This window comes from Protomyctophum parallelum, assembly GCF_964188405.1.
Source record: "Protomyctophum parallelum genome assembly, chromosome: 15".
Taxonomy (NCBI): domain Eukaryota; kingdom Metazoa; phylum Chordata; class Actinopteri; order Myctophiformes; family Myctophidae; genus Protomyctophum; species Protomyctophum parallelum.
This window is the reverse complement of record NC_139710.1, coordinates 33,618,166-33,633,947: the sequence shown is the minus strand read 5'-3', so window position 1 is coordinate 33,633,947 and position 15,782 is coordinate 33,618,166. Positions and strand designations below refer to the sequence as shown.

Below are 15,782 nucleotides of genomic sequence, written 5' to 3'. Positions count from 1 at the left end.
GCGCTATAGATATGAACTATAGATATGAATTATAGATATGAACTATAGATAGGAACTTGGAGATTTATGGATTGGCTATTTTCAAAAGATTCTGTACACATTTCTAGCGTGAAAACGGGACATTCTGCAATATGAGTACTTTTACTTTTAGTACTTTTACTTGAGTACACTTTTAATATGGGACTTTAATACTTGTAACGGAGTACATCTTCTACATTGCAGTATTTATACTTTTACTTAATGTTATGCTTTAGCTATTGAAAAATAGCAGATCTACAAGCTCATAGCGTACTAAGCGTAGGTCTGATATTTTTGAAAAATCTCAAAAAAGTGGCGCAAATCTTTGAATATTCTTTCAGAGCGACTGATTTTAACTAAAATCTTTGCTTCTGGGGGTCCCAGCTGGAACAACATACTTTGAGATGGGGGTCGGCGGCCAATTACATATAATTTTGGAGTCCTTGACATGAAATATTGAGTGATATAGGCCTAGAAACATATAGGTATTTCAGAAAACTGTCAGGATTTAGAAGACTTTTTTATTTATTTCAACGTCAGGCCTAAACTTAAAGTACAACTAGTTTTTTTTGTTCAACCAAGGTTCATGTTTTAGTTTGTTATTAGAGAAAGTATAAGATGAGTGTTTTTTTCTTTTCTTTCATTTGCTGCTTTCTTTTTTTTTTTATATATTTTTTATCCCACGATTTTGTAACCCATTTTTCACCCCTGTGTCAATCATCTAATGTGATCCTGGGCTCTACACACCCTCCGCCAACCTGGGGAGAGCAACGGACTTAACTCATGCTTCCTTCATGCTTGAGTGTCCAAGTTGCTCCTTTACACCTGACAGGGGGGGGAACACGTTATTCCAACCAGTTCCTTTCCCCTCCATCAGGCGCCCCGGCTGGCCAGGGGGAGGCAGTTTAGAGACCAGGATTACTGCATGTTTTTGTGAGGGTATACCTACCCTAGGGGACACGGGGAGAACAGGCAAACTCCACACAGAAAGGCCCTTTCGCCAACCCCTCCTTCGGGTATGGGCACTGATGACGCGGAGGAGGAAACACCCCGCCAGCAGCCACAGCGCCCCGAGCGGGAATCGAACCCAGGACCTTCTACTGTAGCTGTGAGGCGACAGCACTACCAACTGTGCCACCGTGCCCCTCCATTTGCTGCTTTCTTTAATTTTAGAGATTTTAGCTATTTTTGACAGGGATTCGAACATGGGGCTAAATATGTATATATGTATTTTATAGCGATTTATTTTTCTATTATTTATTATAGTCCTACTAGACCCCAATAAATTACATCTGGCCACAAAAGATCACTGAACGTGATGGGGGGTGACAAACTGACCTGTTGAGCCATACGACACATAAGTACCCCCCTTCACATTCAGTAGATACATAAATACATATTTAGCCCCATAGATGCTCCAATGCCCCCGCCCCCCTGTCCAAAATATCTAAAATCGCTAAAACGAAAGAAAGCAGCAAATGAAAAAATATATTTAACACTCACCTTATAATTTCTCTAATAACAACCTAAAACATGAACCTTTGTTGGGAAAAAAAGTACTTTTTCCAACCCCCTGTGAATGTGTTTCAGCCCGCCACCCCCCCCCCCCCCCACTAATCTCCATATAAGGGCGCTCGCCGTGGGCTGGCGGCCAGAATATCATGATCCTCTCCCTGCCTTCAGTTTGCACTCTCTGATCCCTGTGTGAAAGAAAGAAGGTTTCGTCACATGACGCCACTTAATTGGCCCTTTGTGGGCCTTGGCGGTGGCGGTGGCGGTGGCGTGGCCTGCGAGGCCAGTGACCACGGATTGGGAGCACGGTGTGCGGCTTCTTTACAGTAGCGGTATTGATTCAGAAACCAGCCAGATTAACGTGGGGTAAGGCCCCCTGCACCCCCCCACCCCACCCTTACCTACCAACCTCTCTCTCTCTCTCTCTCTCTCTCTCTCTCTCTCTCTCTCTCTCTCTCTCTCTTCCCCCCACATGGGCAAGCGTTGACCTACCAATTTGGTCATACATCTGCATGCCCTAATCTCAGAGTTACAAATGGACGCATTATTGCTTTGGATCTAAAACGCTTATCAGAGTTGAACTTGGATCAACACTTTTCTTTCATGGCGTACCCCATACCTCTCTCTCTCCCTCGTCTCTCTCTCTCTCTCTCTCTCTCTCCCTCTCTCTCTCTCTCTTTCATTCTCTCTCTCTCTCCCCCCTTGATTCCTTTCTTCCCCACCCCTCCCCCACCCTCCTCCCTCCCATTCCCGACATCTCTCACTTCAGTTCTCTCTCAATGAGGTATATTCATGTGACCCACCTGCTGTCCGCCGCTTAGCGTTAGCGCCTCACTAAAAGGCCGTCTCTGTGTTGGGTTTGTTGGCACCACCGCCACCACCGCCGCGGAGGGCTGCCTCCCTCATTCGCAGTTCACACGGCTGCCCAGGGCGTGCGCGGCTAGGGGGGGTGGGTGGGCTCTCCCTATAGTGTTGGACTCGGGGCAGCAATCGAGGCGCTGAGAGGGGTGGGGTGGGGGTGGGGGTGGGGTCGGTCGGGGGTGGGGGGGCATCGGGGTCTGTCAGGCATAGGAACTATTGCGCCGCCACACAAGGGCTCTGGACGCTGCATGGCGAGCTTGGTCAACGCCGCCATCATGTTTGGCCTACGGAGTAGTTACGAGAAGATGCGGAGCGAGTATTACCTGGACGTGGAGAACCCCTTCTGCCCTCAGGTGGGTGCACCGTGCGGAGGGGGGGTACGGAGGGGGGGCACGGGGCAATAGGTTTTTTTTGGGCATTTGGTTAGGCGACTTGTGGTTTATTATGCTCGAGTTTGGGGGGCGAGATGATGCGTGTTGTGAAAGTAATTTAGAAGATCTTTTTAGCTGCATGCTTAAATGAAATTGGGTTCCGTGCACTGTCTGCATTTGTCTTAGAATTCCCTTGGGTTTGCTTGCTTTGTGGACGCCTCATCATGAGCTCTGTGGTTTATGCGTGTATGTGTGTGTGTATGTGTGCGTGTATGTGTGCGTGTATGTGTGTGTGTATGTGTGTGCACTCGCTATTCAGATGAAAGGGCTTTTGTTGGGGCTGCGGCGGTAACCTCGTCCAAACGGGGAGCTGAGGGACTTTTCAACGTCTCTTTCTTTATCTCTTGTGGAGCCGTTGTAGCTTTTCAATACATTACTGCTTTTCACTCCCCTGTCAGATAAATAGCTGGCCTGGATTCAACGATTGATTGATTGATTGATTGATAATGAAGTTGGTGGATATAAAGGACAGCTGATAAATGGAGGGAACTGCGTGGCACGTTCTCATTTAGGATGGAGTTTGATAACCGATACCCGGAAAAAAAACGAAGCTTATTGAGTACCCGTTATCAATCAGCTTTGGGCTTATCAAGCACTGCGGACATGTTTAACCCATTTAGGCCTGACATCGAAATAAAAATAAATAATCATGACAGTATTCTGAAATACCTACAGTATGTTTCTATGTCAGTGGTGCTCAATATTTCATGTCAAGGACTCCAAAAATTATATGTAATTGGCCGCCGACCCCCATCTGAAAATATGTTGTTCCAGGGACCCTCCAGAAGCAAAGATTTTAGTTAAAAACGTTCACTCTGAAAGAATATATATTAAAAAATTGGGTCACATTTTCTCAATTTTTCAAAAATAGCAGATCTACAAGCTCGTTGCGCGGCACTCGGTGCCGTGCTATGAGCTTGTAGATCTGCTATTTTTCAATAGCTAAAATATAACATAATGCTTAAAACACCAAAAGGGATGCCTGCCCAGAATGGATTAAACAATCCAGACAAGAGGGGATCAAGAAATAAATCTAATCACCCACGCTGGCACAAACACGTCAGTCTGAAAGTGTATTGATAACCTGGTTAAACAAAATTACGCTTTTAAAGTGACGTTACACACAATTAACCAGTTAACAGTTTCTTCAACATTATTTTCCAAAAGTAAAAAAGGTCAATTGCGTTCCGTTTCTGTTACAAAGTTCTGTATTTGAAGGCCATAGCAAAATATACTGGTTCTGTTTAGAATGTATCGTCTCCCGTCTTTCCACAAAATAATATAAAATGCTCGATAGTGGAGCTCGATAAGAACCCGGCTCGATAAGCCTGATCGATAAGGTGCGATAATGGCCTACCAGCATGTGCACTTAAGCCTCTCCAGCTGATCCAAAATGCAGCAGCTCGCTTGGTCTTCAACCAGCCAAAATTCTCACATGTCTCCCCCCTGCTCCGCTCCCTCCACTGGCTCCCGGTCGCTGCCCGCACAGAATACAAAACTCTGATGCTGGCATTCAAAGCAACCAAAGGTATGGCTCCCCCATATCTTACAAGTATGATTGAACCCTACAAACCCTCCCGCGCACTCAGATCAGCCAACGCAGGGAAACTGGAAGTACCCTCACTAAAAACGCCGGGACAACGCTCCACACGTCCCAAACTCTTCTCCCTTCTGGCTCCAAAACTGTGGAATGCACTTCCCATTGCAGTCAGAACTGCAGCATCACTCCCAATCTTCCGCCGTAGCCTGAAAACCCACCTTTTCAGACTCCATCATGGCCCATAGCACTTACCCTAACCCCTTAGATAGAATTTCTGTTGGCTTAGATAGCATTTGACTTAGACTTATAGCATGTTATGTAGACATCACTATAATTGTATTGTATATAGTCATAGCACGCCATAGTACATATGTATAGCATAGTAGTGAATATGTATAGTTTATTATGTATAGTGTATGTATAGTTTCATCATATAGATATTCCACTGTTACCTTCTTAGCTTACGCATGTTTCATGATAAATGCTTTTATGTGATGTATTCCCATGCTTTTGTTCTTGCCTAAATGTAAGTCGCTCTGGATTAAGAGCGTCTGCTAAATGCCTAAATTGTAAATTGTAAATTGTGCTCGTTATCAATACAAATTAACGAGCTCCATCCCTAAGGGAGAACTTACATGTTTTAAATGATGAATATCAACTGTTGCTCCATGAGGCGGTTTAGAGTCCCTAAATATAAGAACACCAGTCTGTTCTGCTTTTAAACCAAAATCGGTATTAAATCGGTATTAAACGGATTATTGTTCTGTTGTTCTTGTTCCTGTCTGCTTCTGTCGTGTGTGTCCTGTGATGCATCGTTTTGTAATTTACAATTTAGGCATTTAGCAGACGCTCTTAATCCAGAGCGATTTACATTAGGCAAGAACAAAAAAGCATGGGAATAAATCACGTATAAAAAGCTTTTATCATGAAACATGCGTATAGCTAAGAACGTAACCGTGGAATATCTATATAATGAAACTATACATATAAACTATACTGTGCTATACATATGTACTATGTTGTGCTATACATGCAATTATCGTGCTGTCTACATAACATGCTATAAGTCTGTATCAAATGCTATCTAAGTCTACATAAAGTGCTATCTAAGGGGGTAGTAGGGTAAGTGCTATGGGCCATGATGGAGTCTGAAAAGGTGGGTTTTCAGACTACGGCTGAAGATTGGGAGTGATGTATTGTGTCTGTCTTGTCTGTATCTTGAACGGTGACGTCATGGACGCAAAACAAATTGCAGTGCAAGCTGACAATAAAGTCGTATGGTATGGTAACTTCTCAGTAGCCATTTGGCCGTGTCTCCTCAGCACATATACCGTGTTCATGTTGATCATGATGCCGCTGAGCCTCTCCTGAAAAGGCACAGCAAATATATATCCCATGTGTGGCATTTCTTCTTAACCCATTTTGACCCGACTATACAGGTTCTACAAAATGTTCTTCTAAATCCTGACAGTTTTCTGAAAAAAAACACTATGTTTCTACATCAGAGCTTCTCAAAAATTATATGTAATTGGCCTGGAACAATATGTTGTTCCAGGGAACCCCCCCCCAGAAGCAAAGATATGAGTTAAAAAAAAACCTTTGCTGTGAAAGAATATAAAGATTAGCACGTTTTCACGGTTTAAAAATCTACAGATCTACAAGCTCATAGTATCGTGATTTTTTTAAATATATTCTTTCAGAGTGAGCCTATTTCTGAAAACTGTCATGATTTAGGAGACTTAATTATTTTCTTTAATCCATTCTGAACGGGTACCCATTTTGGTGTTAGCATCATGTTGTGCTTTAGCTATTGAAAAATAGCAGATCTACAAGCTCATAGCGCGCCACCGAGTGGCGCGCTACGAGCTTGTAGGTCTGCTATTTTTTTTTAAATCGAAGAACGACTGACATTTTTAGAATCTGATCTCAGGTCAGAATGGGTTAATCAGACCAGTGTGTGTCCAGTAGAAACCTCGTATGAATCTGATCTCAGGTCAGAATGGGTTAATCGATGTCAGGCCTAAATGGATTAAAAACTTCTTCTCTTTCCGCGCTGCGTTCCCACGCTGTACAGGTGACCAAGCAGATCCACGAGCATGAGCAGGAGAACGAGCTGCGCGAGCAGATGTCGGGCTACAAGCGCATGCGCCGGCAGCACCAGAAGCAGCTGATCGCCCTGGAGAACCGCCTCAAGGCCGAGATGGACGAGCACCGCCTGCGGCTGCAGAAGGAGGCGGAGACCGCCGCCAACGGCGCCTACGTGGAGCTGGAGAAGCTGGCCAAGAGGCACGCCGCGCACGCCGACAAGGAGGTGAGGAGGAGGAGGAGGAGGAGGAGGAGGGGGGGGGGGGGGGAGGAGGGTTAGGGTTAGGGCCCTACGTGGAGCTGGATAAGCTGGCCAAGAGGCACGCCGCGCACGCCGACAAGGAGGTGAGGAGGAGGAGGAGGAGGAGGAGGAGGAGGAGGAGGAGGAGGAGGATGGGGGGGGGGGGGGGAGGAGGAGGAGGAGGAGGAGGGAAGGGGGGGGAGAGGAGGAGGAGGAAGGGGGGGGGAGGAGGAGGAGGAGGAGGGGGAGAAGGGGGGGGGAGGAGGAGGGAAGGGGGGGAGAGGAGGAGGATGAGGAGGAGGGGGGGGGAGAGGAGGAGGAGGAGGAGGGGGAGGAGGAGGAGGGGGGGGGGAGGAGGAGGAGGAGGGAAGGGGGGGAGAGGTGGAGGATGAGGAGGAGGGGGAGGAGGAGGGGGGAGAGGAGGAGGAGGGGGGGGAGGAGGAGGAGGGAAGGGGGGGAGAGGAGGAGGAGGATGAGGAGGAGGGGGGGGGGAGAGGAGGAGGAGGATGAGGAGGAGGGGGGGGGGAGAGGATGAGGATGAGGAGGAGGGGGAGGAGGAGGAGGGGGGGAGAGGAGGAGGAGGGGGAGGAGGAGGAGGGGGGGAGGAGGAGGAGGGAAGGGGGGGAGAGGAGGGGGAGGAGGGTTTCTGTTTTACTTTTAGTCGTGGTCTTAGTCTAACTCTTTGTTTTTATTTCGGTTTAGGAATCTACACAGAATTATAAGAATACATATTACTTACAACTGCTTTAAAAAAAAAAAATTACAACCTCAGCTGTTTCATACTTTCACAGAATATAACAACTTCACATACATTTACAATTATTCACAATAAAACAAGGAAATAAAATACTACAATTATTCACAAATAAAATAAAAAAAAAACAATAAAATACAAGTAGTGAGACAAAAACAAAAGAGCGTCGACCACAATGGGAGTCGTATAGTCTTTTGACTTGTATCGTGGCTGTGGGAGTCGCTCACTTTGTTGAGGTAGTTTGTCAGCTATGCGGGTACATTCTGTACAAAGATGGCATAGATGGAAAAAAGCTGCATTTACAATTTAAAATGTCAGTCGCAATTTATTTATTTTTTAATTGCCCACCCTAGACTATCTAAATGGGTTGCAAAGAGATGGGTCATGGATGGATGGGCCCCAGACCCAGACCGAGGAGTTGTCAAATTACGTGGTCTTTACACGAGAACCGTGTTCATAGAAAAGGGCAAAATAAAGTATCGTTTGCTGTGGTCCCTTTAGTTTAGACGAGAGCGGTGTTCTCAGGAGGTGAAAACGCAACAAAGTGAAAACACCTTCCAGAGTGGAAATCTTTGAGAACGCCGTTTTATCCCTTCTCCGTGTAAACAGGCAAAACAGTGAATCCGCAAAACTTATGACATCATGGCTCACGTTGGCTCACATCGCATACCGGTATGTTCCTGAACAAGCCTCCCTCCTCGCCTACAAAGCGCTGCTCATCAGCGATGGTGAATGTAAAACCATGATGTAAATAAAATGCCTTGTGATAGGCGGCAGCAGTGTTTATGTAGCCTAATGTATTATAAAATATCTAACCATCCCGTGGCGCGCTCTGCCTGCATGCTCTGGGCTGCCTGTCTGTCACCTCGATGCCTGAAGGGGTTCTTCTTCTTGTATGTGGGTGACTGGTCTATTTGGCAGCCCGTTACCGCCACCTAGCGACATTATAGCGTTTTCATAAAGTGTGCGTACTCGTGTAAAGAGTCAATAAAAATTGAGAACGCAACAGGACTTTACCGTTTTATCTGGAGATGGTCGCCGTGTAAAAGAGGCCTTAGGTTGTTTTGGGAGGTTTGTAGCTTTGGTCTTTAGTGAACTGACAATTTCATCAACAAATCAAAAAAACTAGACTAAAATATGACTCGTTTTACACTTGGTTTGCATGCTAAAAATAGCCGATCTGTGTGTGTCCGTCCGTCCCACATCAACCCTGTGTGTGTCCGTCCGTCCCACAGATGAAGAGTGCGCTGGCGGACGAGAAGAAGTTCCAGCAGCAGATCGTGGCGCAGCAGAAGAAGGAGCTGACCACCTTCCTGGACAACCAGAAGAAGCAGTACAAACTCTGCAAGGAGAAGATCAAGGAGGTCTGTTTGTTTTGTTTTGTTTTGTTGTTAACTTTTTGCTCCTCGGTGGGCCAAGAAGAAGTCCCCCGTCGGGATGCGCGCACAGATTAACCCATTTAGGACTGAGTTCTCAAATTATTTCACGTCAAGGAGCCCCAAAATGGTATGTATTATATACAAAATATGTTGTTGGGGGGGACTTCTGAACTTCCAGAAGCAAAGATTTGAGTTAAAAACGCTCGCTCTGAAAGAATATACATTCAAAGATGTGCGCCACATATTCACAGATTTTCAAAAATAGCAGATCTACCAGCTCGTATCGCGGCACTCGATGCCGCGATAGATGGTAGATCCATCCTGAATGGGTTAATTTCAGGGACCACCATAACTCTGAGTGTACACACCGCTTCCATTTTGGTTCCATTTGTACACTCTCAGAGTTACAGACCTGTAATGATGTTCCATTTGTACACTCTCAGAGTTACAGACCTGTAATGATGTTCCATTTGTACACTCTCAGAGTCACAGACCTGTAATGATGTTCCATTTGTACACTCTCAGAGTCACAGACCTGTAATGATGTTCCATTTGGATCCCCTAATAGCAGTCGTTGAAAGGAACAATTAAAGAAAAGGTATATTCAGTGATTTCACTTAATTCAAATATCACTTGGCCAGCCGGGGCACCTGATGGAGGGGAAAGGAACTGGTCGGAATAACGTGTTCCTTCCACGCACTACGTCCGGCCAGGTAAAATCCCCTCTGTCAGATGAAAAGAAGCAGCTTGGACTCCTCATGCATAGAAGGAAGCATGAGGTCAGTCCGGATGCCATCCCCGGGTTGGCAGAGGAAGTGGAGCGCCCAGGATGACATTAGATAATTGACACTAGGTGAAAAAATCGTGGGATAAAGAACTATAATAAAAAAATGAAAGAAGCGTTTAAATCCTAAAAAGATCCCAACCCTACACGTCCCCAGCCCACAACTATGTATAAATGAACCATGACTGTTTACACAAGTGTTGTTCGTTCAATTAAATGCCTCCGACGCACACGGTCGGACGTTGCGTTGAGTCACTGCCTACTCACTGTGTTCCTACACATGTACAGTACAGTACATACCATGGGCACACCAACAGAAGCGCGTGTGCACAAGTGTGTGCGTGTGTGTGTGTGTGTGTGTGTGTGCGTGTGTGTGTGTGTGTGTGTGTGTGGTGTGAATTCGTGTGCCTCCACAACCTTGACACTGAACGGCTAACGCCGCGCCAAGAGAACGAATGTTGTGGGCTGAACGTTTCACACTGTGTGTGTGTGTGTGTGTGTGTGTGTCTGTGTGTGTGTGCGTGTGTGCGTGTGTGCGTGTGTGCGTGCGTGCGTGTGTGTGTGTGTGTGTGTGTGTGTGTGTGTGTGTGTGTGTGTGTGTGTGTGTGTCACACGCCAGATAAGTGACCAAAATTAGGTCAGCATGCAGCGCACAGTTAACGGAAGGCATCACTGCAGGAAGAGAGATTTCCCACAAAACCATAAGCTACAGTGGAGAGAGAGAGAGAGAGAGAGAGAGAGAGAGAGAGAGAGAGAGAGAGAGAGAGAGAGAGAGAGAGAGAGAGACCACAGAGACCACAGAATCCATGGCTCATGTGCTAAGTGCATTAGCCAGAGAGTCGTAGATTATATTGTTTGATGTCCGGTGTAAAGCTTGTATGTCCAAAGCTGTCCAAAGCTTTTTTAGGAAGTGGACAAAAATGACCTGCGTGTTCCAATGGACCCAACGTAGTTGTTATTATCATCACCAAGTTGGCTTGACCTGCGTGTTCCAACGTAGTTCAAGGTTCAAGGTTTCTTTATTTTGTCTCCCAAGGAAGAAATTTGTCTTGGACCCCAAGGACCCGCCCTGCAGCATACAGATACAATACAATACAATACAATACAAAACCATACAATACAAGACAACAAAGGCACACAGTGAACCGTACAACATTACAAAACGACACACCAACATACCTAGTGCAAAAAAGAAGAACAACACCTCATAACCTTCGACCCCTACCCTGTCTGCCCTCTGCAAGGACTCTCTTAAAGGACCTATAACATAAAATTCAACTTTTTCAATTTCTTTTGTGTTTTTGGGGCTCCCATGTGTGTTTTCTATCCCCACAAATAACCACTTTTGAACAATCAGGCCTTCATGTCATATGGGTGTTTTAATGGAAATTGCTCTCAGAAACAGCTCGACTGATTTTGGCCTCATCGTGATGTCATCAATGTCACCCTTCTTTGTATAATTCCTCCTTTTCTTCAGTCTTCAGTTGCAAATTTGCATTTCCACTTTGTTTACAATGTCCACCATTGTTGATTTTCCAAGCTGGCATGGAATGGAAACAAGCCTGGTTTTATCTAGCATGAGTATTATAATGACTCAAATATTAAATAATCTGCATATCAGCACCCTCTCCACCTCAGGACAGTGTGGTACTGCATCTAAAACTGCTTTCAAAGTCCAGAAAGAATTGACAAGGCCTGGTTATATCAGAGTGGTGATTGAGGCTCAAACCATTATAAATAACTTTGAGGGACATGGACAATATCATTATTAAATATTAAAAGCAGTTTTAAAATGCATGTTATTTGCGCTTTAAGGAGTGTGATTGACAGAGGGACAAAGGAATGCTTGTACCTATTGTATTTTCACGCATGGACCTCGTACCTCCTACCTGATGGCATTAGCCGATACTCAGGGTATAGTACATGGGAGGGGTCAGACACAATTTTCTTAACCTGTCCAATGGTGGCCTGCTCAAAGATGACCTGGGGGTTGATCGGAGGTGTAGACATACCCATGATCTTCCCTGCCATTTTGGCTAAAATAAGGATCTCAGATTTGTATTTTACAGTTAGGTTTCCAATCCAACTGGTGACCTTAGAATTGACTCTATACTATCTCTATAGAAGATCAGCATTATGTTTCTACTTGCACCAAAAAGTCTGAGCCTACGTAGAAAATGAAGGCGTTGGTGTACTTTTGCACACATACTTGTCACATGGGAGTGCCAGCTCATATCACAATCAATGTGTACTCCTAGATATTTATAGGATGTAAATTTTGTTTGATGTCATGACCATGACCATGTATGGTGATGGTGGTGTGGTCACCTATAGACCTGGGATCCACTACAATCTCCTCAGTTTTCCTATTCATTTGTAAGTCACACCAGGTTACAAACCTGTCCACTCCAGTTGTGTGGCTACTGGTGTTACCTTCACTTGTGAGTAGACTAAGGATAACAGTGTTGTGAGTAGACTAAGGATAACAGTGTTGTGAGTAGACTAAGGATAACAGTGTTGTGAGTAGACTAAGGATAACAGTGTTGTGAGTAGACTAAGGATAACAGTGTTGTGAGTAGACTAAGGATAACAGTGTTGTGAGTAGACTAAGGATAACAGTGAGTAGACTAAGGATAACAGTGAGTAGACTAAGGATAACAGTGAGTAGACTAAGGATAACAGTGAGTAGACTAAGGATAACAGTGAGTAGACTAAGGATAACAGTGAATAGAATAAGGATAACAGTGAGTAGACTAAGGATAACAGTGAGTAGACTAAGGATAACAGTGAGTAGACTAAGGATAACAGTGTTGTGAGTAGACTAAGGATAACAGTGTTGTGAGTAGACTAAGGATAACAGTGAGTAGACTAAGGATAACAGTGAGTAGACTAAGGATAACAGTGAGTAGACTAAGGATAACAGTGAGTAGACTAAGGATAACAGTGAATAGACTAAGGATAACAGTGAGTAGACTAAGGATAACAGTGAGTAGACTAAGGATAACAGTGAGTAGACTAAGGATAACAGTGTTGTGAGTAGACTAAGGATAACAGTGTTGTGAGTAGACTAAGGATAACAGTGAGTAGACTAAGGATAACAGTGAGTAGACTAAGGATAACAGTGAGTAGACTAAGGATAACAGTGAGTAGACTAAGGATAACAGTGAATAGACTAAGGATAACAGTGAGTAGACTAAGGATAACAGTGTTGAGTAGACTAAGGATAACAGTGAGTAGACTAAGGATAACAGTGAGTAGACTAAGGATAACAGTGAATAGACTAAGGATAACAGTGAGTAGACTAAGGATAACAGTGAATAGACTAAGGATAACAGTGAGTAGACTAAGGATAACAGTGTTGAGTAGACTAAGGATAACAGTGAGTAGACTAAGGATAACAGTGAGTAGACTAAGGATAACAGTGAGTAGACTAAGGATAACAGTGAGTAGACTAAGGATAACAGTGAGTAGACTAAGGATAACAGTGTTGTGAGTAGACTAAGGATAACAGTGTTGCGTAGACTAAGGATAACATTGAGTAGACTAAGGATAACAGTGAGTAGACTAAGGATAACAGTGTTGTGAGTAGACTAAGGATAACAGTGTTGTGAGTAGACTAAGGATAACAGTGTTGTGAGTAGACTAAGGATAACAGTGTTGTCTTGTGAGTAGACTAAGGATAACAGTGTTGTCTTGTGAGTAGACTAAGGATAACAGTGTTGTGAGTAGACTAAGGATAACAGTGTTGTCTTGTGAGTAGACTAAGGATAACAGTGTTGTGAGTAGACTAAGGATAACAGTGTTGTGAGTAGACTAAGGATAACAGTGTTGAGTAGACTAAGGATAACAGTGAGTAGACTATAAGGATAACAGTGAGTAGACTAAGGATAACAGTGTTGAGTAGACTAAGGATAACAGTGAGTAGACTAAGGATAACAGTGAGTAGACTAAGGATAACAGTGAGTAGACTAAGGATAACAGTGTTGAGTAGACTAAGGATAACAGTGAGTAGACTAAGGATAACAGTGAGTAGACTATAAGGATAACAGTGAGTAGACTAAGGATAACAGTGAGTAGACTAAGGATAACAGTGAGTAGACTAAGGATAACAGTGAGTAGACTAAGGATAACAGTGAGTAGACTAAGGATAACAGTGAGTAGACTAAGGATAACAGTGTTGAGTAGACTAAGGATAACAGTGAGTAGACTAAGGATAACAGTGAGTAGACTAAGGATAACAGTGAGTAGACTAAGGATAACAGTGAGTAGACTAAGGATAACAGTGTTGTGAGTAGACTAAGGATAACAGTGAGTAGACTAAGGATAACAGTGAGTAGACTAAGGATAACAGTGAGTAGACTAAGGATAACAGTGAGTAGACTAAGGATAACAGTGAATAGACTAAGGATAACAGTGAGTAGACTAAGGATAACAGTGTTGAGTAGACTAAGGATAACAGTGAGTAGACTAAGGATAACAGTGAGTAGACTAAGGATAACAGTGAATAGACTAAGGATAACAGTGAGTAGACTAAGGATAACAGTGAATAGACTAAGGATAACAGTGAGTAGACTAAGGATAACAGTGTTGAGTAGACTAAGGATAACAGTGAGTAGACTAAGGATAACAGTGAGTAGACTAAGGATAACAGTGAGTAGACTAAGGATAACAGTGAGTAGACTAAGGATAACAGTGTTGTGAGTAGACTAAGGATAACAGTGTTGCGTAGACTAAGGATAACATTGAGTAGACTAAGGATAACAGTGAGTAGACTAAGGATAACAGTGTTGTGAGTAGACTAAGGATAACAGTGTTGTGAGTAGACTAAGGATAACAGTGTTGTGAGTAGACTAAGGATAACAGTGTTGTCTTGTGAGTAGACTAAGGATAACAGTGTTGTCTTGTGAGTAGACTAAGGATAACAGTGTTGTGAGTAGACTAAGGATAACAGTGTTGTCTTGTGAGTAGACTAAGGATAACAGTGTTGTGAGTAGACTAAGGATAACAGTGTTGTGAGTAGACTAAGGATAACAGTGTTGAGTAGACTAAGGATAACAGTGAGTAGACTATAAGGATAACAGTGAGTAGACTAAGGATAACAGTGTTGAGTAGACTAAGGATAACAGTGAGTAGACTAAGGATAACAGTGAGTAGACTAAGGATAACAGTGAGTAGACTAAGGATAACAGTGTTGAGTAGACTAAGGATAACAGTGAGTAGACTAAGGATAACAGTGAGTAGACTATAAGGATAACAGTGAGTAGACTAAGGATAACAGTGAGTAGACTAAGGATAACAGTGAGTAGACTAAGGATAACAGTGAGTAGACTAAGGATAACAGTGAGTAGACTAAGGATAACAGTGAGTAGACTAAGGATAACAGTGTTGAGTAGACTAAGGATAACAGTGAGTAGACTAAGGATAACAGTGAGTAGACTAAGGATAACAGTGAGTAGACTAAGGATAACAGTGAGTAGACTAAGGATAACAGTGTTGAGTAGACTAAGGATAACAGTGAGTAGACTAAGGATAACAGTGAGTAGACTAAGGATAACAGTGAGTAGACTAAGGATAACAGTGAGTAGACTAAGGATAACAGTGTTGAGTAGACTAAGGATAACAGTGAGTAGACTAAGGATAACAGTGAGTAGACTAAGGATAACAGTGAGTAGACTAAGGATAACAGTGAGTAGACTAAGGATAACAGTGAGTAGACTAAGGATAACAGTGAGTAGACTAAGGATAACAGTGTTGTGAGTAGACTAAGGATAACAGTGAGTAGACTAAGGATAACAGTGAGTAGACTAAGGATAACAGTGAGTAGACTAAGGATAACAGTGAGTAGACTAAGGATAACAGTGAGTAGACTAAGGATAACAGTGAGTAGACTAAGGATAACAGTGTTGTGAGTAGACTAAGGATAACAGTGTTGTGAGTAGACTAAGGATAACAGTGAGTAGACTAAGGATAACAGTGAGTAGACTAAGGATAACAGTGAGTAGACTAAGGATAACAGTGAGTAGACTAAGGATAACAGTGTTGAGTAGACTAAGGATAACAGTGAGTAGACTAAGGATAACAGTGTTGAGTAGACTAAGGATAACAGTGAGTAGACTAAGGATAACAGTGAGTAGACTAAGGATAACAGTGAGTAGACTAAGGATAACAGTGAGTAGA

General features: G+C 43.6%; 1 protein-coding gene across 1 annotated transcript in view; it reads left to right on the top strand.

Moving 5' to 3' along the window:
- Positions 1-15,782, top strand: part of taok3a (TAO kinase 3a) — a 98,110-nt gene that overhangs the window by 66,038 nt on the left and 16,290 nt on the right. Inside the window, 2 exon segments of the mRNA XM_083784376.1 lie at positions 6,437-6,673; positions 8,678-8,806. Coding sequence (XP_083640502.1) covers positions 6,437-6,673; positions 8,678-8,806 — 366 coding nt within the window.